Source organism: Leptonychotes weddellii, chromosome 15 (genome assembly GCF_054177405.1).
Source record: "Leptonychotes weddellii isolate Sample4059 chromosome 15, ASM5417740v2, whole genome shotgun sequence".
NCBI lineage: Eukaryota > Metazoa > Chordata > Mammalia > Carnivora > Phocidae > Leptonychotes > Leptonychotes weddellii.
In genome coordinates this window covers 31,314,527-31,339,178 of record NC_138383.1, presented here as the reverse complement: position 1 = coordinate 31,339,178, position 24,652 = coordinate 31,314,527, and the positions used below count along the sequence as shown (strand labels likewise).

Below are 24,652 nucleotides of genomic sequence, written 5' to 3'. Positions count from 1 at the left end.
TGTCAGTACATTCAAATCTGTAGATCAATGAACAGTTGTTGGATCCCTGAGAGAAGTGATTTCTTTTTGGCAGTCAGTTTGCACTCCGGAAGCCTGTGCCTTTTCTCATACGTTTGACAGGTAAACTGTCATGTGGCTCTTCTCTACCCCCATTACATTAAAAATGCATTTCTGTTCCTCACACAGTCCACCTTCAAATCCTTGTCATCCTTCTGCCATCTAACTCATTCCTCTGCTTTCCCCACCCCTCAGTAAGCAGAGGTCTTCCAGTGGCCTGTATCTCAGTCTCCTCTTGGTTAAATATCTTCTCCCACCACTGGTTGCCCAGTCCCTTTACTCCCAATTTACCCATCAGCAGACCCGATCATTTCATCATGCTGCTGTGTGTGAAGAGGTTTTTGGTCTTGTAGTGGATGGTCCTGAGTCCAGTTGTGGCTCAGGTCAGAGGCTTTCCCATCCTGTGCCAGCAGTAGGTCACTGTGCCCCTTCTCTACCCCCCAACCCTAGACTACCAGCTGCCAACCAGCACTCCAGTTTGCTAGTGACAAGTGGCAATGAAGAGGGGAGAGGAAGTTGTAACCCTGAGTCTGTGTATCAAGAGGCTGTGTTTTGGGAACCCCCAAATATTCTTGGTTGCATGCACCGGTTCTGCCTAGAGATTTAATTCCATTCACCCTTGGATACATTCCTGGAGAAACATTTACACAGGAATATGTGCTGCACCACTTAAAATTGTTAATTGGAGATTGAATTACTTGTCAGCTTTTAAAAATGTAGTCCTCTCAGATCAGGGAGGAGAGTGTCAGCAGCAGGAGTAGATGAGCTATTGCGTTTCTTTCTTTCCCTTCCTCTTTTCTCCCCCCTCCCATTTCCTCTCTCGTTCTTCCTCCTTTCTTTTGTCCCTATTTTACCACTTTTTTCCTGCTCCCACTTGTTTTTTTGTCCATATCTGTCTCTCCTTCTGCCTTAGCCAAACCTTTATCAATAACCTGACAGATCCCACAGTGACTTTAATGTGTAGAATCGTGAACGAAGTCCAGCAATGATAATTGCTTGGGAAATGTACAAAACCCCTCCTCACATCCTCTTGAGGATGGAAATATCCTAATGAGAGGGAGGATTGCAGCAACGACTCAGTTTGTATAGCCTAAATTCTTAGATGCAAGAGGAATTTTATACTTCTTGCTTCTTTAAATAGAGGATTGCCCTGACCCAAGAATTGTTTAAAGGGGGAAAGAGTGGCTAAAGGGGGGAAAGCAGCAGATTTCATTTTTTATTCCATCGATATGCATCATTATTTTTCATATCTTCAGCACATGATTGCAAATATTTGCCTGTAAGTCTAAAGGCCCCCAACATAATGTGTATATCAGGACAAAGGCAGTTTTTAAAAAAATTGAGCTAAGTTGCCTCTATGAAACTTGGAAATCTCAATGCCTGTGCTGACAAATATCCTGACAAGTAAATAATCTACTCATTCAGTATTACATAGTGATTACATTTGCACAAAACCTCACAATGCTCTGCCACTTCAGTCAAACGTCTGGAGCACTGGGGAAAGGAAGAACGTGTTTATCTTGATCTCCAAAAAGGGATTTAAGGGAGAGAGCAGGCGGTATATTAGACTGTTTTCATTGCCTGTCAGCTATGGTAAACCTGAGCTGTCTGCAGTGTCTCTAGATAAGCAGCAGCAGCAGAGGCCTTAGCATGTATGTATGACTGCATTCATTTGTACTTCTTATGTATCTCAAAATTTCTAACGGCTGCGTAGCATCTTCAGTGGAGCCTTTAACAACTGTCTCTGCTAATCAGTGGCTTTTATGTGGTGCCCTTAATTCCCAGGTCTGCCACCTGCAATGAATGAAGAGCTGGATGAGGCTTAGGTTTATACTGAGTGGGGGAAGATCCTCTTTCCCCTCAGAATCAGCCCTTATTCAGTTCTGTGGGCGTGGGCACTCCTCAGTGGAGGACCCTGAGGTGGTGCCTGTTCCTAATATTTTATGGTACTGCTTCTCCACCTAAACCTGGCTCCTGTGTTTAAATATGGTTCCCGATGCTTGTTGGGAAGATGAATTAAAAGTTTGCATCACGCAGTAGAAAATGTGAGAAAAGTAATTTGGGAAAATGGAAAATGGTCAGCAGCTCGATTTGTATAGCTATGTGTATGTCACAGTTGAAAAACTGATGAATAAAGCTCACCTACTTCATGAAAATACTAAGTCAGTGAGGATCGTTTACCCCACATTTTTCTGTGAAACGTTGGTAGGGCAACACCGAAGAATAAAGCCATGGTACCGTCTATGTGGGCTCTTTTCTTTGCCTTCCTAGATGCTGATCAGGGTTTGCGTAACTATTCCAGCATGATCATTTCAGAGTTAGGCAAAATGGATTTTGTCCTAGCCCAGATTCTGCTTCTTTGGTTGGAGCTTTTGTTGTGAAGTATTCTAAAATCATTAAAACCACTTGAGTCAGCAACGACCCCTATAAATCAGGAGCTATTGTGTGCACCCTCATTCTACTGGTGCATGCTCCAAACATACGGTCATTGAAGATGAACTGGAGGGTACTGCCTTCTCTTCACCGATTGTAAAGTAGCTATGATTGTTAGCATTTGTTTGTGATTAGTGAAGCAGGTTTCATTTCTGCGTGTCCTTCCCTCCCCACCCCCACCCCCTAAGATAAGGCCAGTCAGAGAGCCATTTGGAGACTCTGTTAGTTTAGCCTGTCATTTTTCCCTTTAATTCCCAAAGTAAATGCATTTTCTCACATGACAAACATTTCTTTAGTCCAGAAATAGTGTCCTTGGTTGTGGTAAGCCCTGGTTAGGTTTCTTTCTGAATCCAGTGTACAAATACTGCCTTTTCAGAACAATGCCAAAGTGTCAGAAACTGAGTTTTGCTTGTAAAGGGAAGATGTGCTAGGTGATTAAACTCTTGCTCCCTCCAAGTTTGTCCCCCATTAATTTATAAGAATATGGGGTGGAATGGGCAAGTGGCAGAGCCTCCGCGAGTAGCCCCGGTCCTGGATGCTCGTCCCTTTTGAAATGAGAGACCAAGTTGTGTGGGGAGTATGTATTTGAACAGCTGAGCAGCTCTTGGTCCGCTTTGGTCCCTTTTGCCAAGATTGGTCCTTCAATCCATCACTCATTTTGGAGGGGGGCGGGGTGTGAGGTTCTAAGCAGGTGGACATTATCAAGTACTAGAAATAGTGTTTCCTAGGAAAGAAAACCATCTTTCTGAGTAGGAAATGGCCCCAGCTCTCTTCCAGGCAACTAGGAGTTCCTGGCTCCTGACATAGAGTGTGAATATCAGATATTCAGGGTCAGTGCAGTGTCTCCTTTTTATTTCTTTTCCCCCTTTCCAATTTTATTTTAATAATTAAAAATACTGCTGATCACACTGAATGACTTCTGGCAGAGAGGCTGTCTGTCCCAGAAGGACCAGTTGTGGGCCATCGGGTTTATGACGTCCATAAAACCAGAGCCAGATCAGAGCGCGGCACTCCCTGAGTGAGGGTTTTTGCTTCCACCAGGGTCCCCCATCAACTGACTGCTTTGGATATTTGTTTGGGGTTGGTTTTCTGTTCTGTTTTGTTTCCTGATGCATGTGTGACTATACATGTGTGCACACATTTAAAGATATAAATGAAACAGGTATGTAATGCCCTCTGCCTGTTAGAAAGACTAAAGCCATCAAAATAACAAACGGCGTGTATTTGCTAGAATGTCAAAGTTATGAGTTTATTTTGTAATGATGTGCTCCTGCCTTCATGAGGTAAACTGGCCGTGGCGGAGGTGTTATTAGTAATATGGACTCAGTGGAGCAGAAAGCCGAGTGACCGAGAGATCAGTGTATCAGTCAGAGAGAGGGCAAATGGAAAGAGACAGCAGGAGAATGAGAAAGGAGCCACAGTGCCTGGGCTGAGATTAAAGACAAACTGAGAGGAGGAGGGGGAGCCCAGTGGTCACATACAGTCTCCCCTATGCCTGGGGCTCCTTCAGAGCAGTTGCCGGCTTGTCGCCCAGCTCAGGGCTGTCTGCAAAGACTGGTTCTCTGCACTTCCTCACCAAGGAAGGCAGTTTTGCTTTCCATATTTCTTTCAGAAGAATCTCTTCCTCCCTTCCTAGCTGAAGTTATGTGGAGCGAAGACCAGCTGGGTCACACTGAGGTGATGACTTTGGTCGCCAACTTCCTCGTCCTTTGCAGGGACTTGATGTGGGGGCTGACCCAGCATGGAGGTGAATATCTCAATGCTCCTAACAGGAAGGGGCAAGATGGGAATATACAGGTAGAACTTGCTGGCCTTCCCTTTATTAGGTTCTTCCCAGAGACTGAAAATGAATGAAAGTTACTAAGGAAGCAAATTTGTGTTGTGGTTATTTTCTGAAGGAGGAGGGGAGAGAGAAGGGAAAAGGCAAAACACAGTAAGCGCTCTACAACTGTTCAGAGCTCTCCAGGGCTACCCTAGATGACTGGCAATTACTACGCACTCAGCAGTTTGCAATAGTCAGTGATCAGGCTGTCTGGCTTCCATTGCTGGGTTAGAAAACTTCCCTCCCTGAAAGAAATTATTAACTAGTCTTCTAAGGAAAAAGAAACCCTACAATTTCCAAGTCTACAAATATTTTTTCCTTCCTATTTTTTGTCCGTCTTTAAAGGAAACTTCGTGGTTTCCAATTGCAGGTGCCTTTCAACCTCACACGGGTTAAACTCCTCCAGGGACACACCAGGGATAGAGGCCCTCTATTCCCTGGAACCTTGGGAGAGAAGGACACAGGAGAGGTGGGCTTGGGTATAAATCACTGCCCTCCACCCAGCACACAAAGACAAATTGAGACTCAAGGGTTTATGTATGTATGAGTTGCTTCAGGATTTTGCCCGCCTTAGGACTTGTGTGTGGGGACCAGCTTGAAAAATCAAATGTAAGGGGAAAAGTAATCTTTAAAAAAAAATTAGGGACCCAAACCTCACAGCATTTAAGTGAGACTTGTCACTAAAGATTGTCAAAAGACAGGCATGTTACCTCTTTGTGTACATATGCAGCAGTCCACTCGCCTGCAGACACAGGCGTAGCCTGCACTTCCGGGTCACAGCCTCAAACCTCCCCCGCCCCCCCCCCGCTGGTTCTGGCTGAGTCGAAGCATGCTAACACCTGTCTGTGGCAGCTAGGAGAGAGAGGGAGATGCTTTTGCTGGTTTTTAAATTGCAATGGTATATATGATTGTTCACAAAAAGCCTTTTTGATTCTCTCAGCTTTCTTTTTAAGACAAAGGTCCAGAGAGTCCCTCTGAACAACCCACAGAGGCTGGAATCTGGTGGAGAAAAGAACCCATTTTAGTGAGAATCACAAAATAGACTTTGCCTTTATTTCTGTCAAGACAAATGTCTTTTCTCCTGCTTGTTTCTCCAGGTCCTTGGGCGGGAGGTATATACCTCCAATAACCAGCTTGGGGGCATCCAGATCATGCACAACAATGGGGTGACCCACAGCATCGTTTGCGATGACTTTGAAGGGGTTTTCACTGTCCTGCACTGGCTGTCTTACATGCCTAAGGTGAGCCCTTCTCACCCAGCAGACAAAGCCCACAGAACCCGGCCTTCCCACCACAGCTCACACGGCCTCTGTGTTTGAGGTCTCCTCTTTATGGTGGAGAAGCTGTTTTATGAAATATTCCTCTGGAAGTTATTGGTTTCTCTTTTTCTTGCAGCCATCTTTGGACTTCTACCTTTAAAATGCCTTTGGATTTCATTGGTTAGGCCCCTTTCTGATGTTTTCCCCAGTCACAGAAGCCTTCATGGCCTATCTGGGCTCAGGTCACTGTGGGTTTTCTCTTTCGTAATAGCCATCTATCCCCCCAGGAAGCTTCCCATAAAGTGTGGGTACACGGAAATCAAGAGTCAGAATGTACCTCTTTTTGCCAGGCTCCTACATGAGACTTGAGATCTGTGCATGTTCTCAGGGCTTGGCATACAGTCAGGATGCCTGTAGCTGATGACTGGGACAGATGGGTATGATTCTGTATTTGGTCCCTACTGTCTTTGTAACGATCGTGGCTGAGTCGGGATAATGGGCCTGCTGTTCACTGATTGCTGTGCTCTTTCCTCCCAACCACCTTTTAGAATGTGCGCAGTTCAGTTCCTCTCCTGAACTCCAAGGATCCTATAGATAGAATCATCGAGTTTGTTCCCACGAAGGCCCCATATGATCCTCGATGGATGCTAGCCGGCCGACCTCACCCAAGTAGGTATATATTTGAGGGTCCGGTAGTACCCTGGCCCTCAGGCTGTCAGTCTTCCTTTTAATCACTACCCAATTCCTGCACAATAGTATGTGGCATAACAGAGCTATTAAAGTAACTGTGGAAATGAGACAAATCTTTAAAACAGCTCTCTGAAGATCAAGGTGGAAAATCCTTCAAGAACAAATGAGAACCGAATGAAATTAGATGTATAAGTCAGTCACTGAGGCATACGCAGGGCAGTCACTAATACATTTCTTCTGTTAATTCTGTTCTTAAAGCACTTATTACTTAATGGGTTCAAAGACTTCAGAACAGTTAAATCTAAGCAATAAAGTCATAGAATCTTTGACCATCCAGTCTCTGTAAACAGAGATCAGTCAGATCAGTTTTAGAAAAGATATTTGACCCTTTAGTGTGGAACGTGACTACACTCTTCTCGTCAAGCTATTTCTGAGCATCCACCCTTCATTGTACCCTTCATTTCTTATGATATTGGTAAAAGTACTGGTACTTGCTTTAGTTATTAATGTAAGGTTACTTTGTAAGATCATTATTCATGAAGAGATTGTCCAGCACTCTTTAATTTTATAAATATATCAAGTGAGAACAAAACCTCACCCCATACTTATCTAATATATCCCTCTGTCTTATGGCTGATTTTACCTATCTTTAAAACAAAAACAAAACAGAAAAAAAGTGGTGGCTCCAGGTAAGGTTGAATGTACATTCTTGTTTGTCAGTCCATTAGGCTGTTTTAACAAACCTTACTTATCAGGCGGTTCTTTTGTGAAGCCCCAAATCCCCCAGCTACCTTTTGAATCTATTTTTTTTCAGGTTGTTTGAGAAGATGTTTGTTCTTTTTTGCATGTTTATTGTAACTATTTCAAAGAAAGCGAGTGCAGAAGATAATTCATTAAATTTAAGTCACTGTGGTTTTGTTAAAAGAAAAAAGAGGTCTGCATAAGGAAGACTTAAACCTTTGTCAGTACCCACTCTGAGCGAGGTGGGACAGCAAAGCACTTCCATATACATTATCTTATTTGGGCTTACTACTCAGAGATGAAAAGAAATTGCCACTTTACAAGCTCAGAGAAGTTAAGTGATTTGTGCAAGGTCACACAGCTATTACTTAGGAATTAGGGCTAAATCTGCAGCCCAACTATAGATTGTATAGAAAAATCACCAGAGGAATTTTAATTTAAAATTTTACCTTTTGTCGGGCGCCTGGGTGGTTCAGTTGGTTAAGCGACTGCCTTCGGCTCAGGTCATGATCCTGGAGTCCCTGGATCGAGTCCCGCATCGGGCTCCCTGCTCGGCAGGGAGTCTGCTTCTCCCTCTGACCCCCTACCGACCCTCCCCCCTCTCATGCTCTCTCTCTCTCAGTCTCTCTCTCAAATAAATAAATAAAATCTTTAAAAAAAAATTAAAAAATAAAAATAAAAATAAATAAAATTTTACCTGTTGTCTTCAATGCCTTTTCTTGTTGCTCTTAATAAAACTAGTTTTTCTTACATAGCCAGAAAAATCACCATAGTAATCTCCCTACCTCTCATTTGTATGCCATGATTATGATAAGAACTATGAACCTAAGCTGTCAGCCTTAAAAATCCAGGACTTTTCTGGGAGAATTCAGAACAAGACTCCGTGAGTCCTCCTGGGAATCATGTGGGGAGGAGGGGGTTGCATCTTAGCTGGCTTCTAAGTTCTGCATCTGAACTGAACACAGCCTGCTCTTTGGGGGGTTGGGGGGTGAAGCCTACCTACACTAGCCATAGCCCACCAGTGAGTCCCCTCCCCCAATCAACATACATAGCCAGGAGGGTTTTTAAAGAAGAAAGTCTTTCCATTTTGATGAATTCTGTTGTTCCAAATCATTGTTACTGAAGTAAGAATCCTAAAATGATCCAAGCATATGAGGTTAAAATTTCAGTATCCTGATGCACTTAGAAGTTTGATTTAGAACCTTCATCAAAATTTGAGCCCTCTTTCATGGGGTGAACAGATGTGTGTGTATGTAAGTGGGCATTATCCTGGCTATTATTAATGCGACCCACAGAATAAAATGAAATTTGTGATAAACTAAGTTTTCTGTTTTTTGGATAATATTTTTTCATCGACTCCCTAGTAATTCATCCTGCTGTCTATGTGCAGCTAACACTCGCTCCCAAATCGAGTGACTTCAGATTTTAATTTAGTGGAAGCGTTAAAGAAAGCAGATGATTCCCTGTGATAAGTTAAAGCAGATATCTTCTAGGTGAAAAGTTAAAGTCATTTATTAGAGGAGATAGTGCTGTGATATTCTTCAAACTGACGCCCAACACGAGACCAGAATCTAAACGATCGGCTTTGGGCTCACGATAGAGAGATAATTTTGAAATGGATGATCACATTTTACACTGGGGCCATAGAGGCAAGGAATGTAGAACACAGTAATTACAAATTTAGTCTTGATAAAACACTCTCCATCCTGTTTAAGTCAGCAGAGGTTAGCTTGCTCGGATCTCCACTTTTAATTGGTTTTGGACTTGGGTTTTTAGGGGGCGGAGGGCCATGTTCAAATTAGAAGGATCACTGGGAAACCGTGAGCTGAGGGGCAAGCTAGGAAACAGTTATTTGCAGAAGCTTTTATGGGGCCTTGGTCAAACACGGATACCTGTGGAACAGAAGTTTTTTTCTTAACCTAAGATGTCAAAAGTTACCTGTCTTGCCAGTGAAGGAAATTCTGTGTGCAGGGGAGGTTAATGACATTAAGTATGTGCATCTTAACCATTATATTTTTGCTATGTGTCAAGAGTATATGGGCATGGCCCTTTCTTGTAGAAAGATTATACTTTTTGAGCTGTAAGTAAAGTGGATGTATCTTGTTGCTTTTCTAGCAGAGAAGCCAAGTCCCTTTTCTTTTCCCCAAATTTGGGTCCTCATCTGGTCATTAGTACTTATCATTGGTGTCTTCAGCTTTCCATTAAAAAAAGTCAGTGGAATCAAACAAAATTGTAAGCTAAATTTTAAAATAGAAATAGACATTTTGAAAACACTTCAATGACTTGGCTGCCTTTTGACAAATGTTTGTAGTTTTGAAAAAAGCCAAGTTATTTATTTAAAAGCATGCAAACTCTCTGCTAGCTGAACCCCATCGTTTAACAATAAATGATGCTTTTGCTGATAAATGATTCTTTTTATGCAGACTAGCAAATGAAATAGGAGATGATGTCTGAAGGCAGATGAACATTCAGCAGCCTAATGCGTGCATCTATTATAATATGGTTAAAAACAACAACAAACTCCCCAAAACAATCCCCCAAATCCAACCTTAAATTTACCAGTTCCAGTGCATTTTCAATGGATTGATGGTCTTTATTCTCTCTTTGTTCTCTTTCTTTCCCTTCTGTAGCCCAGAAAGGTCAGTGGTTGAGTGGATTTTTTGACTATGGATCTTTCTCAGAGATCATGCAACCTTGGGCACAGACTGTGGTGGTTGGCAGAGCCAGGTAAGAGCTCTTTTGTTTTGGAAGCTCTTCTTCCTCCCAACTAAAAATGAGAAAGGAAAGGGCCATGGCTATAGAGATTTTGGGGGGTGGGGTGGTTTGGGGTTATTTTGTTTTGTTTTACCAATAATGCTCTCTTTGTCTAAACTTTCTAAGAATATTGGATTATAGTCATGCCCATGGCAGCATAACTGGAGTGCTGGTTCCCAGTAGTCATTTACTGTGTCTGTCCAACGATGCGTTTAATCTGAAGTCTGGTTTTGACATTTCCTTTCTGTAATACTGAAAGAAAAGCTCTTTGAGGGCTGTAAAGCCCAAATACAATAGCCGTAGCCCACCAGTGACCTTCCCCTTCCCCAAAGACCATTTTCTGCCCGAAGTAGGTGACAAATGAATCAGACTCATCTACCTTGCCATGTAACCCCAAAGATCTATGTAACCTAGAAGAAGTTCCTTCCTGGCATCAAGATTATTTAAGTATAACAAATGCACGATATTGGCTTATCATCAGCTTTGAATTGCAAAGAAAAAAGTTTACCTGAAACAGGAATGAGTAAAATAAACTGGAATAGATTTGCCGGGCACCTATATTTTTCAAATGGGAAATTGAAGTTTCTATTAAATTTTAATACCCACTCTAAGAAGTGCTTCACTCAAAAGCAAGCTCTGCACGAAATAATCTGTAGCGCGCACTATAACGAGCACCTGCCAAGGCTGATCTTAATCTCGTTCTGCACTGCAGAGACATGCTGCCGTAGGGACCCACATCTGGAGCTCACCTTCCTCTCGGGGGCAATCAGTTTTCCTTATCTTGGTGAAAAGTGGCACCTGCTCAAGATTCTCAAACATGCCGCATTGGGTTGAGATTTAGATTCTAGCCTTGAAAATAATTCTAGGCTTTGTGGTTCTCTCAGTACAGGAGGTCAGCATGTCTCATGCTGCCAGTGACGAGGAGCCATCAGATGGCAAATCCAACAGACACGATCTTCCACTGTGACTCTGAATAAGAGTCAGGCCTGGAGTCAGCCCAGACTGAAACTCACAGGGGCTAGCTCCCATTTTCTCTCACATCTCAGGTCTTCTACCCTCACCACAGGCTTCTGGGGCCCAGTGAGAACTATTCTTTGTGCCTGGTAAAATTCCTACTGGGGGATACATTAGAGAGAGCCTTCCTACCCAGGATCTATCGGTTTGTTATGGAGGGCCCTCACATCACACTCAGACCAGCTTTCCTGAAAATTTGTCTGTTACCTGTGCTGCTTCAGTCTTCCTGTCTGTTAAAAACATGACAGGCTTTAAGCCTCAGAAAGCGAAACCTTTGTTAAGGTCTTTAAGATCCTCCCACGGGAAACAAGAGAATAATGCTTTACACTTAGGATTGGAAGAAAAGGGATTGTTCTGTGAGCAAGATCAGTCAAGCTTGGCTTTAGTCAGCTCTGCCATTGTTTATTGCAACACTCACTCTGACTTCTTCCTTTCTTTCCATCTGATGAGTTCTGGGCTTCTTACTCCAAACACATACACATGCTCACAAGTATATAAAACATAAATGGAGCTAGCTTCTTTCAAAAGCAATGGCATTTCGAGAAATAAATATAAATGTATTCTTCTGGGATTGTTACTGTAAGTGCTGCCAAAACTCATCTTTGGTATGTATGTTTGGAATATGTGTGCTATTGGCTGTAAATTGTCTTTTATTATTCCATGGCACCTTGTCCAGGGACACACTATAAAACAAGATGTAGCATCTTCATGTGCTAGCCTGATAAAATTTATATGAAGTATAATAGAAAACAGAAGTTGTTCTGAGCTGTTTTCAAGTTCAATAAATAACTGTAATACTCGGATAAAGATGTTCTTTATTAGGTCACATGGGCCCTAATATATAAGTTATAAGTTACCGATTTAGGGTGGCTTTTGCAATTACAAGTTTCCAGTTGGATTGTTAATCATTGTGAACAGAAATATTTCTAAACCCTCCTGTGTACCTCCTGCTCGTTGTCTGGTTGTCTAGAGGGCTTTTGATTCTGATTCAGTGCAGGCAAGTGACAAGGGGGTGGGTGGTCCCCACTCAGGCCCCTGTCAGGCCTCTTGTGATGACAAGAATCCATTTTCAGTAGCCACTGTAACAACCAAAGACCATCCTTCATGGAAAAGTTTGTTATGGAGATGCTGGGGGAATGAGAGACTATAACCCATCCCAGCCTCAGCCCCAAGGAATGCAGCTGAGAAAGTGAAGATTGAATCACATTTTCCAGAGTAAGGACTCATCCTGTACCTGCAGCAACTGCCACCCCTCCCCCCACTTTCACTCACCCTCTCTTTCTTCCTGCTTTTTATACCAGGACATCTTTGGAGGACGAAGTTGAGAGGGTATCATGCAGCCTAGATGCAGAGGCTTTGAGCTTCTGAAGAGTTTTTTTAAATTAACATATGTTGGAGATGAAATGCATACTTTCAATATAGATCGCCTATTTCACCAAGAGTAATGGCTGCAAGTTATCCCTGTGCCACTGCTCTTTTCCAGTGAAAGAGAAAGTTCAGGGCTTATTTAACCATCTCTGTACACTTGGCACGTATTTTTCATCATTTCCATAACACAGCTGCACATCCCACCCCCCCAAAAAAATACTCTGGACTTTTTATTAAAATAAAACTATTGTTGTGGTAATAGTATAGTGGTCTTTATCTTTCAGATACTGAAATATTTATAGACAAAATTATACATTTAATATTTGCTTCAAAGTAACATGGGACTCATGGAGGAGAAACTAGATAGAAATGAAGATGGAACAAGACTGGCCAGGGGTTGATTATTGAAGATAGGTATTGGGTATATGGGATTCATTGTATGGCCCAGTGTAAATTTCAGGTGCCTCCTCCCTTTCGGACCTTTTCCCTCTGTCTTCACCAAAGAGATGCTCTAGAGTGAGCTGAGAAATTTCATTTGGCATCCACAGAAAAAGGTGTGTGCGTGCGTGCCTATGTGTGCACACACACATCTAGACTGTTGTTGGGTCTAACTGCTGAGGCTCGCCTAGTTCAACCCTTGGTTTGAATGTGGTAGAGAACAGGAGTGATTCTGAGAGCAGTCTTCTACCCCTAGAAGAGTCGGATTTCCCCCTGTTCTCTGTATTTGCAGTTTCCAGCCCCCCCTCCACACACACACTCCAATCTTTTGATATGGGGCTGGAAAAGAAATGACTAACTGTACTATTTACATACTTTGGGTTCTTCTTTGGCTCATTTTTATCAGGCTAGGAGGAATACCTGTGGGGGTAGTTGCCGTAGAAACCCGAACAGTGGAACTAAGTATCCCAGCCGATCCTGCAAACCTGGATTCTGAAGCCAAGGTTAGTAACCTCAAGTACCCTGCGCTCTTGTGCTCAGAGCTGGCTTTCCCTTCTGCAGAGCCTGTGGAAATACTGGGGGCATTGCAAACCATCATGTGCTCACTTTTAAGATGACTCTAAATGGACTACAAGCTAAATTCTAATTGAAAAGTTACTTAGGCCTTTAGAGTCGTCTTGTTGATGCTAGTAGAGAACAGTCTATGTTCGTTGGGGAGGTGGTCTTACAGAAAGGCAGCTGAGGGCTCTTTGGTCCCAGATTCTCTGAACACATACATGGATGAGCTATTACTAGAATTAAGAGGAAGTCTGCCCTAATGGCAAATGTGAACACCACCACTCATCTTTGTTTTAAAAGGGTAGATTATATTTTCACATCCGGACAAGAGTCAGAAAATGAGGGGTGGGAGAGGCCAGGGAAGAGGTTACTCATCAGTGTCACATCAAGTGTCTGTTGACCAACCATAGTACAGAGAAAGCTTGTACTAAGCACAGAGTGAGAGGACTGGGAACTATGTACAGTTGGCTTGTTTTGAGGACTAGTGTAGTTGAGTGGCTTAAAATTGCCTTTAGGAAGCCTACAGTGAGGATTCATTCCCAAGACGGCATTCTTCCATTAGAAGCAGTAAGGTTTCCTCCTTCTGACTGAGGAGTGGTGGTGTAATCAGGACTTAAAAAGAGGAATATTTAACAAAGTCAAAGATCCAGGATCCTTTCTTCTTTTTGAATTCAAAGATGATCCTCTTGATGAACAACAACAGTTTTGTTTGTTTGGTTTATTTGAGTTTTTAAAGTAAACAAGTAAAACCTTGTTCACCTTGCAGAAATTCCCTCTCAAACTCTGTTGTTAACTGTGTCTTCCTTTTTGACTTTCCCCAATAGATAATCCAGCAGGCTGGCCAGGTTTGGTTCCCAGACTCTGCGTTTAAGACCTATCAGGCTATCAAGGACTTCAACCGTGAAGGGCTGCCTCTGATGGTCTTTGCGAACTGGAGAGGCTTCTCTGGTGGGATGAAAGGTGATTGGCCTGGCTCTGGGCTGGGGGGGCGTAACTGTTTCCCCAGAACTTTACAGCACAGGGAGGGAGGGTTTATACTGGGCAGAACCAATGGGTAGCCTTACAGCCCGTCACCCTAGGCTTTTTGGGGATTATACTTTCTCTGAAATATATCTTCTGAGTTGCAACTTAAGTGGGAAAATACTGTGTGGTTTTCAATTCTGTACAAAATTTCAGAACAGTCTACTAGTGTGATCTAGATGGGCTGCTGTTGTGGATCTGGCTTTCACAGGTGAATGATAGACTGTTCTCATGGTCCCGGGGAATTGTGATTGTGCTAGCTATCCTCTGTCTCTCTTTTCTGGGCATATTCTCTGTGGATGCTATGCTCGAATGCTCTATTATGCCTGAGGTAGATACCGAAATTAGCCTTCACCAGAAGAAAACGAACAAATTCTGTATCAGAAGCTGTTCTTTGTGGTAATTTGTGGTGTATTTTATTATTATCCAACAACAGCCCTGGTGGGCCCGTGGCTCCAGCGTATCAGGCCATTAATATACAGGCTCCGTTCTGTGCTATGGGAATCGCTTAGTGATGTAGGCAGCTAGTGTCACCATTTACTGAGAATCCTCCCTGTGCAGAGCCACCATGGATGGTTCAAGAGAGCCAAAGGAAACTCGTTCTCCCTCTTGTAGCAGCGAAGTTCTCTCTCCAATGACCAGAGATTCGTGGCCATGCTGAGACCAGAGACTCCTTACCAGGAGGGGATGAATACACTGGTCAAAGTCAACTTTGTTCACTGGGGGAGAACTCAGGGTTCTGAAGTAGTAGAATGAGTTAGGGGAACGGAAGGAGGGAGGAGTTGGCAATGCTGGAGTAGAGTGGTGAGAGAGAAGGACATATAAGATGTGAAACAGTGAACCCAGAAATAGCTTGGGGCAGGAGCATCTCTACCTCTGAGGGAGGAAAAGCCTGAGACAGTTACCCTTTTATAGATTATCAGCTGTGTGTGAAGAGAGATTAGAGCCCCGTGCCAACAACTTTCCTTTAACCTGGCTCAGAAGAGCCCTGGACGGCCAGGCTTCCTTGGTGAAATATGGAAGACTAGGCTGGTTTTTCTTTTCTTTTTTTAAGCTGTAAAGTTCCCCTTTGCCCGTATTTGCTGGAGAACTACTACATTTTGCACTTTTCTTGGGGGAGACTTGGACTGTACATGCAAATTAATGTTTGTATACTTTTATAGACTCTCAGGTGAATTATTTTATGATGAAGAGAATAAATCAGTGAAAATGCCGTGCGATGTTGAAAGTATAAGTTAAACAAGTCAATCCTGCACATTTTTATTGAGTTCCTATGTGCAAGGAATTCTGCTAGCTACTTCTGAGAAAACAAAACTGAATCAGAGACAGACATTGCCTCAAGGAGTCAAGAAAAATGTCTTGAACAAAATACTACAGTGTTCAAAAGAGTATGATACTATACTGAAGTGGTTTTTTCTGGGGGAGGAGCCTGAAAGCCCTTTCATTCATATGTTTGAGGTTTATTTAGCATCCAGTTTCACTTGATCCCAGATTTCTTGGCTGTAAGATTTACATTAAGATGGCGCACCTGGGTGACTCAGTCAGTTAAGCGGCTGCCTTCGGCTCAGGTCATGATGCCAGGAGGGATGGAGCCCCTCATTGGGCTTCCCGCTCAGCAGGGAGTCTCTTCTCCCTCTCTCGCTGCCCCTTCCCCCAACTTGAGCTCTCTCTTTCTCTCTTTCTCTCTTTCTCTCTCTCACTCTGCTCTCTCAAATAAATAAGTAAAATCTTAAAAAAAAAAAACAAAAACAAAGAACAACAACAACAACAACAAAAAGATTTACATTAAGACTTAGATAAGGCGGTGCCGGTACTCTGACTTAGTTACCTCTCTTCCCAGGAGCCGTTGAGAATTCACTCTTCCTGACATTACTTAGGAGTAAGCCAGCCTGGCTCATTTGTCCTAAGGAGTTCAGAGTTCAGGAGTTTGCTGCTTGTACGAAAAGCTTCAACTCTGCTGCATGTTCTGGCTCAGGCCCAGATTGGCTGCTAGCCGTGTAACAGTAAGAACAACAATTATGATTTGTTGAGCTCCTTTCACCAGAAACCATGCTAACCATTTTACATGCGTCATCGTACATAATCATCACAACAAGCACTTCTAAGGGGTAGGCTATATTATTTATCGGTGTTTTATATACATTGAGACTTAGGTTAAGTAGATTTCCCAAGATCGTTTAGCTAAAAAAATGACAGAGCTGGGAGAGGAACGCAGATCTGTCTGGCTTCCTGTAGCACAGTTGGGTGAGTTTAGAGCCTAGGACCAAGCCAGCTCTACTAGAACATCTCTAGAATAAACTGTGTAGATTCCTGAGAAAGTTATTAGCCACCTACCTGCCCTCTGCTTTGAAGTTGTCCTTGGTTATTATGACAAGAAATTTCAAGAGTTCAGATAGGAGTTGTATATTTTTTTTATTGCAGCAAAATACACATAATATTTATTATTTTAACCATCTGTAAGTGTACAATTCAGTGGCATTAAATGTATACACAGCGTTACGTAACCGTCAGCACTAAATATACCCCAAACCTTTTCATCATCCCTGACATAAAATCTGTACTCATTAAACAATAATTTCCCCCATCCCCCTTCTCCCCTGCCCTTGGTCAAAAATGAGTTACTGGCCTGATACAGACCAGGGCCAGTTCTGCCTTCTGAATTTTGGTGCTGCTGTATCCGTTCACACATCACTTAAGGTAAATAAGCTTTAGGGAAGAGAGAGATCAGTGTGAACGTAGGAGGGGGAAGAACATCGCCTTTCATATTTACATACAGGTCAGGATGTTTTCTACATATTATCTCATGTAAGGGGACCTAAGCTGAGAGTCATTCCATATCCCTTGGGGAGATGTTTGCAGTTTTGGTTTCAGTACTGGCTGGGGATTATGCAGGGAGGGAAAATAAACAATTATGCCATCCCTCAGTGCACACAAACACACAGCCAGGAGCCGACTGCACTGTGGGTAAAATGACTCCAAAATTGTGTGTAATGAGTAGGAAAAGATTAGAGACAGCTCTTGCTATGCTGAAAATTGACATTAGTGGAGGGAAAAAAAAAAAACTCTTTACTAGTCAGCCTAGAAGGTCTAATTCGAGCAGTAAAAATATAAATAAATAAATAAAAGTATGTCAAGATGGTATTGGTGCTTTTTTCCCAGTGAGTTCTATCTGGCCGGAAGGCTATTCAGCATAATGCAAAATTAAATTATAAAAACTGGCTGAATATTTAGATGGAAGAGCCATTTGGAAGCAGTTTATTTAGACGAACCGGCAATGACCCACAACAGGGAGACATCAAGCGTGAAATTTACTAGAAATTAGCACCAGGGTCCCAGCCTCAGCATGAATAGCTTGATAGGATGCAAATCCCAGTGATATTAAGCTGCCTCACTGCTGGTGCTACCAGGTCACTCTCAGTTGGCTTTTCATGTTATACTTATTATTTTTTCCTGGGACAGGTTATAAATAACAATAAAAAAACATTTACTGGAAACTTTAACTGGAATGAAATCTATTTTAAAGTCTCTGATTACTTGGTTGTCGAAATACTGTGTCAGCCGGCCCTAATGAACTGATGAGACACATTATGTATATGCAGCTTGTGTATGTCCAATGTTTACCTTCAGCTTCTAACAGATAATCTCGCCCCAAGCCAGTAAGATCTGTTCCAGTTTCAAGAGAATGGGGCACTGTGGAAACACCCTACCACCCTGCACCGTGGCTGTCACAGTTTATCCATGTTGTGTAACAATGAAGGCCCTAGGCAGGGTTGGTGCCTGGATGCTGAGAACACACTGGAAAGGCTGTGTGATCATATGCAGATGTGCTTTGCTCACGGTGCTTAGGAAGTGCCAAGCCCCCGCCTTTCCACTGAAGAACCTATCAGTATTTTCCATTCTCAGTTGCTTTTCTCATGGCCTGAGAATTGACAGTCAGCATATGCATAGCTTTAAAATTCCCTAGACTGATGTCTAGCCTAAACCCTTGGGAGTACACTCTCCCCTGCTACTCTTGGCTGTGCTTTTGCTCTGTCTCAGAAACGAAGGGATTTCAGACAAATGTATGTCAGACTGTTGCCAGGTGCTTCAACCTGCCTTTCACAATGTGTGGTTTGGGGCTGCTGTGATTCATCATGAGCATGTTGTTTGTACGGTTTGTTTTGTGTGTGTCCGTTCACATTTTAATAGCCTTTGTTGCTTTTTGGGTGTTTTGATGGTTGGATTGTGGGTCTGTTGGTGTTGCAGGTTAGAGGGAGGCATTGTTTTCAGTCCCAAGCTTGTCAGCTTTAATGAAGCCTGATACCCCTTCGTTACTCACCGTCATGGGGCCTGAAGATAATTGCTCGGCAGTCAGATCCAAGCCCTTCACATAGCTGGTAGTGTCATCCGTACAATTTCTGACTTTTCTGAACATAACAAAAAATCCAGGCAAAATCTACAAATCTTCATTTATTCCAGTCTCTTTTCTGGTTTTTGCTTTACTCAGCCATTGTGTCAGATGCTGGAAAGCAGGTTACCTCGGCCTCATTCTCTTCCCTCCCAGTAAGAACGAGGTCACAGAAAGCGGACTTCAGAGCCCTAAGGATCTGCGTTCGAATTTTACCTCTGCCATTTATTCACTTATTTAACTACCTCAATTTACTCACCTATAACATGGATGTAAGAACATGGTTTTCTGATGATTAAATGATTCATATGTGTGTGTATATGAAATCATGCTCCGTGGTACACAACAAACTAGCCATGGTGATGAAAAGGAGAGACCAAAGTTCATTTCAAAAACTGCACACACACTCCGCTTCCTCCCAAACAAACTGCATATCCTATGAACTTGAGTTTTTACAACTTAAATAAGTGGGCATACATTTTAAATACAGTCCTTCCTTTCTTTCTGGGGGCTGGATCTGTTCATCATAGGTAGTACGGGCAGATTTTAATATAGGTAGATCTTTAACAAACAGAAGTGACAAACTCTCTTCATTTACCTCTACCTTACTTTTTCCTCTTTCACATAGGATGACTGTGTGTGCTATTTTCTGCTGTTTCGCTTTCTCCTTCTATCCACCTTCCATTTCTTCTCTCCGCACGAGACCACCGAGGGCCACTCCTCTCCGTTACTTGTTCAGAGACTGAGACTGTACTCTTGGCAGCACTGAAAAATGTACTGCTAATTACACAATTATTTTATTATGTAGCACTGGTTGAAATATCCACTAAAGAATTAATTTAGTTAAAATAATTTGAGCTGAGCAATTATTTTCATAACCACAGAATTAGCATAAAGCGCTTAAAGTCCTTTATTCCCCACTCTTCATACAACAGTTGTGTAATTAGCAGTAAATTTTTTTGGTCTTTGCTTTCCTCCCAAAGGAATAAATGTCTTTGCTCTGATCATATATACAGAGTATGTGACCATACACATTTCTCATAGAGTAGGGAGTTTTTCCTTGGAGCAACTTCTGAATTTTTGAAGTTTCTGAAATTGTCACAGAGTGGCCAGGCCCGGCAATGGAGAGAGACATATACTTTGCAGTGAACTGTGCTCACTGATGGTTTGTATAGAGAGAGCCATTTTTACTTTGGAGAAGGTGGCAGTTTAATTTGCCAGTAACTACAATGAAAGCAATTTCTATTTGGGTTTGCTCTTAACTTTCTGAAAAATGCTTCTTTGCTTTGGATTTCCAGAATTGATTTATTCCAAATTGAGATCCTTGCTTTGATAGGAAAGTTTGAACTCTGTTGAACCTGTTATTTGGTGTTTAGAAAGGATCCATTGTGGTTCCACTGAAGTGCTCATTAAATATCTGGAATCATAAACCTAAAACTTTGGCCATGTGTAGAATTCAGGGAGCTAGGAGATGGGAAGAAGTCCATAAATTGTTGGGAAACAAATAATAACTGATCCTACTTTCCAAGGACTTGCTTTATTTATGCACCAGGGTACCTTTTCTTCAGGCTGCTCCTGGCCTTGGGGGGATTACAAAGTGTGCTCTTTAGCAGAATGAAGAGGTAGCTCTTCTTTTTATGTGGCTGTGTGATATTTCCAATAACTACATATGCATTTTAAGTTTTTTCTCTCATTGATGCCCTGATAAAAATGCAACTGTTAAAGAATTTGTTGTTCTTTCTGGTTATGTTCTTTCCAAAGTGTGTATGTGCTCATCCATTCCTTCAGCAGACGCTTATCGTGCACTAACTGTGTTCGAGGCACTGGACAAGACACTGGGGATACAAAGAGGAAAGATGCAGTTTTTGAAGATAAAATTTTTGAAGGCTCCATTTCCACTAGCTGCACATTTTAAGAGCTTATCATATTCTAAGTAGCACGAGAAGACTTGAAAAGAGCTTGAATCGTTCCTTCCTTCAGAAAACTTAATGTAGTGAGAGAGATCACATATTGACATGAAAAATACTCAACATTTGTAGAGCAAATGTGAATTAATGTGATGAGACCTGAATCCAGCAATTCAGAAAGGCTATAAAGTGGATAGGCAATCCACAGGGCTTGCACATTGTGTCTTGTGAAAGACCGTACACTTCTCTTGTGCTTTTGAAGATCCCCTGGAGTCTTGAACAGAATACAGGTGGAAATACCCATCCTCTCAGTCTTCAGGGTGGCCGGACAGGACCCGGGGTGGCTGAACCCCCAGACCTGTCGCCTCTGGTAGGAGCAGCCTCCTCGTGGAGGCACAGTGTGTTATTTTCTGTGTGTGCCATGATGTGAACAATATTTGGAAGCACTGTTTCGTGATTTCTGATTTGTCTCCTTCACAGATATGTACGACCAAGTGCTGAAGTTCGGTGCTTACATCGTGGATAGCTTACGGGAGTGCTCCCAGCCAGTGCTGGTATACATTCCTCCTCAGGCTGAGCTCCGGGGGGGCTCCTGGGTTGTGATCGATCCCACCATCAACCCCCGGCACATGGAGATGTACGCTGACCGAGAGAGCAGGTAGCATTCTTTCTTTATTTCCATTCACTGTCTCTAGGGGTGCTCTAGCTGTTGGTTTCCTCCTGGAGAACATTAGAACCAAGAGATCTTTATTTGAATCTGTCTATTCCCAGAGGACTCCCAGGTCAGAAAAAGAGATTTTCTAGATAGTGTCTGCTAGGATGAGAAGGAAAGCAGGTGGGAGTCAGGCTTTCCTAGTGTGACCCCCCAGCCCACATTCTTGTACCAAGAAGTCCGTCCTCTATTCCAGGCACTGGGAGAAACTTGGAGGGATTCTCTCGATTGTTGTGCAGATAGGCCTGTTCGCTCTCCCTTTCTTAGACGTGTGACAGAGGGAGCTCAAGGCGAGTTGGAGTGGAAGGACTAAATTCTTAGTCTGTGGAGTTCTAGGGTCTTCACCCAGCTCTGCCACTGGCTGGCGAGGAACCTGGAGCAGTCTTACTCTCCTTGAGCTGCTGCTGCTTGTTTGTGGGACGAGCTGCTGGTCACTGAGGTCACTGAGCAGCCCCCGCATTCTCTGATTCCAAGCCGGAGCTGCTCACTCTGGCATTCTGGGAGGCTTGGAGAACACCGTGCTCACGGCACCCAGAGAACCATAAGAGAATGTCCCAGGCTTTTGTCAGGAGGTGGTCCTTGAAAATAACTTAAGTAAAACAGACCACATGCAGCTTCCTTTCATAATCTGTTTTCAACCCTTTCCAAAATAGGTAAATTTCACATTGTGTTTCCTTGACATTGCCCATGCCAATTCCTGCCTCCGATCATTCTACTAGAGTACCTGTTTCTCTCTCTCTCTCTCTCTCTCTTTTTAAGAGTTTATTTATTTATTTGATAGAGACACAGCGAGAGAGGGAACACAAGCAGGGGGAGTGGGAGAGGGAGAAGTAGGCTTCTGCTGAGCAGGGAGTCCAATGCGGGGATCCATCCCAGGACCCTGAGATCATGACCTGAGCCGAAGGCAGACGCTTAATGACTGAGCCACCCAGGCTCCCCACCTGTTTCTCTCTTTCCCCAAGATTTTAGCTTCCTTCTTCAACAGCTGCTTGGGTGAGCCCCGTAGTTTTATTGCAAAATCAGTAGGCTAGCAGTCTGTACTGAGGGACTTACTATTTTTAAATCCAAATCTAGTCCCTGATCTGATAGCAGATCACAGACAATTCCTCTGCAGACTGTGGAACAAGACCACCTGGTTTCAGATGCAGCCCTGTCACTTGTTAGGCTTGGACAAGTCTCTTAATGCCCTGGACCTTAGCTTCCTCATCGGCAAGATGGGGGATAATAGTTCCTTCCCTCATAGGGGATGCAGACTGGGTATAGGATTGCTATGAAGCTTTATATGTAAGCACTTAGAACAGTGCCATGTATATAGGAAGTATTAGCTATAATTTTTTTTTAATGTAAAACATGGCTGTTGTTTTTTAAGTTGTCCAGGGTAAAGTTCCTGGTACTAGAACATCATTAGTATGCACTAGAAACTAGAAATAACCCTGAGACCTCCCCATAGCGGTAGGCAGAGTGTTTTCTCCCCTGCTTGGCCTGGCCTAGCGTGTGGGAGTCCCACCAGCGACTGACGGCTGTGTGCGGGACCGCTTGGCGTCGACCCCTCATTGCACCATTGTAGATGGTGGAATCTGTATTCCTCTTTTGAGATGGAAGTAGACTGGCGTGGTGGTAATGAGAATTATTTTAATTGCTTTTTGCCTGGCCTTCACACCCCACTTAGACACTTTCTGATGCCTGCTCCCCTCCCTGGGGTTACTTCTGTGAGCCATGGGTGGCCAAAACCATAATGAAGCTATTTCCTGGTCTGCAAATTGTAACCGGCCTCATTCTGTTGTCTCCTTCCTTTAAAGTGCCTCTATTTCTGTTTTGTTTCTCTCTGATCCAGGGGATCAGTTCTGGAGCCAGAGGGGACAGTAGAAATCAAATTCCGCAGAAAGGATCTGGTGAAAACCATGCGTCGGGTGGACCCCGTCTACATTCGCTTGGCTGAGCGATTGGGTATGTCTGCTTGTCCTCCTGGCAAATCAATGAGCCATTCAGCTGATTTGTAATGAGTGCATTCATAGGCCAGGGGAGGAAGCACTGAAGCATTTGATCAAATTCATGATAATCTTTATTTACTATTCTCTGTATGGTAAGAGCCCTGGTAGAATGAAATAGTGTATGTAATAGGAGGGCAAGTGGGACCTTAAAAAAAGCAAAAGTCACCCAAGTTTTCTTCTGGTATTTTCTTATAATTCACAAAGCCCATCTTTCTGGACTTGTGGGTGTCCTTGTAAAGAATGATTAGCTAGAAGTTGCTGTTGAGGGGCAGGCTGATCAGGCAGAGAACATGCGAGGCTTCAATGTCCTGTTTCTGTCTGTGTCTTTGGACAAGCCCGCCTCATTTCTGAGACACTGAGAGTCAGTGTCACGGGACAGAGAGGTTGGAGACCTACCCAGGGTGGTGTTCTGGGGCCATCCTGAGCTAGAGAAACAGAAGTAAAGACTGTGCACTGTGTGCTTCCACACAGAGGCCGTGGCAGCAGTCGTCCAGGCCCGGGAACATTTGAGCGTGATGCTTCCAGCCACTACTCTGTTGCTCATTTGTTTTTGGAGCTTTTGGAAGGTGCTGCAGTTTGCACATAGGACTGAACCCTGGGAGCCCTGTGTTGAGTCCAGAGACCGAATGAGTTTCAGATCCGTTTAAAACACATCTTTCTGCCCAGATCTCCCATCGAGCCCCCTTGCTATGTTGGCGAAGATAATTGCTTGAGGTTCTTTTATTTGTTGGTTTGTTTTGGTTTTGTTTTCCTAAAGGAACACAGTGATTGTCTTTAAAAGGTAGTGAAACTTCATGAATGGAAGGCATAAAAAAGAGAGATGCTAGTTCATTTATGTTTCAAATAGTAAATTAATAAAACAGCATTTGTGGACTCTTTATATGCTCATCATCTAGAGACACAACCTTGCGAGTGCTTGTGTGCGCTCGAGAGACTGCGCATCCTGGCAGTTTGGAGCCCTGAGCTAAACCCAGTGACTGGGGTTCTAATAAACCCTGTGTGCGTCCCATTGTTTGCCATCAGGTAACAACTGTCAATAACTCTAGCCCATCTCGGCCTGATCCTTTTATGGGAAGTGCACACATACAACAAGAATTGGCAAAGCTGTTTCTAAAATCTATTGCCACCCAGAATTGTTGAGGTGGTATTTTTCTCTTTCTTCTCCAAACAGGATAATTACTTCTGACCAACACTATACACTTTAATTAAAGTAACTGCAGCTCAAGAGCAAGTTACTCACAACTGTATAGAGAGAGAGCTCTAAAAGCTTCAGCCACTGATAAGCATCTCACTTAGATGGCTCATAATTGCTCCCAGCATCAGGCAGTCGTCGCTGCTGTTTTTACCACTAATTCTGTACAAAGGCAGCAGTACCACAATTGCAGGACACAGTGCATTGTGTAATTTTCTCTCCTTTTTTTTTTTCTTTTTTTCTTCTTTTTTTTTTTTTTTTTTCTTTTTTGCTGGTTTTCTTTCTGGCCAATTTAAAATTTGTCAAAGT

General features: G+C 43.0%; 1 protein-coding gene across 1 annotated transcript in view; it reads left to right on the top strand.

Moving 5' to 3' along the window:
* Window positions 1-24,652, top strand: part of ACACA (acetyl-CoA carboxylase alpha) — a 236,136-nt gene that overhangs the window by 187,876 nt on the left and 23,608 nt on the right. Inside the window, exons 46-52 of the mRNA XM_081805979.1 lie at window positions 5,410-5,553; window positions 6,120-6,240; window positions 9,633-9,729; window positions 12,983-13,079; window positions 13,959-14,094; window positions 20,929-21,106; window positions 22,995-23,107. Of these exons, the coding sequence (XP_081662105.1) occupies window positions 5,410-5,553; window positions 6,120-6,240; window positions 9,633-9,729; window positions 12,983-13,079; window positions 13,959-14,094; window positions 20,929-21,106; window positions 22,995-23,107 (886 nt within the window). The remainder of the gene's footprint in view (window positions 1-5,409; window positions 5,554-6,119; window positions 6,241-9,632; window positions 9,730-12,982; window positions 13,080-13,958; window positions 14,095-20,928; window positions 21,107-22,994; window positions 23,108-24,652) is intronic.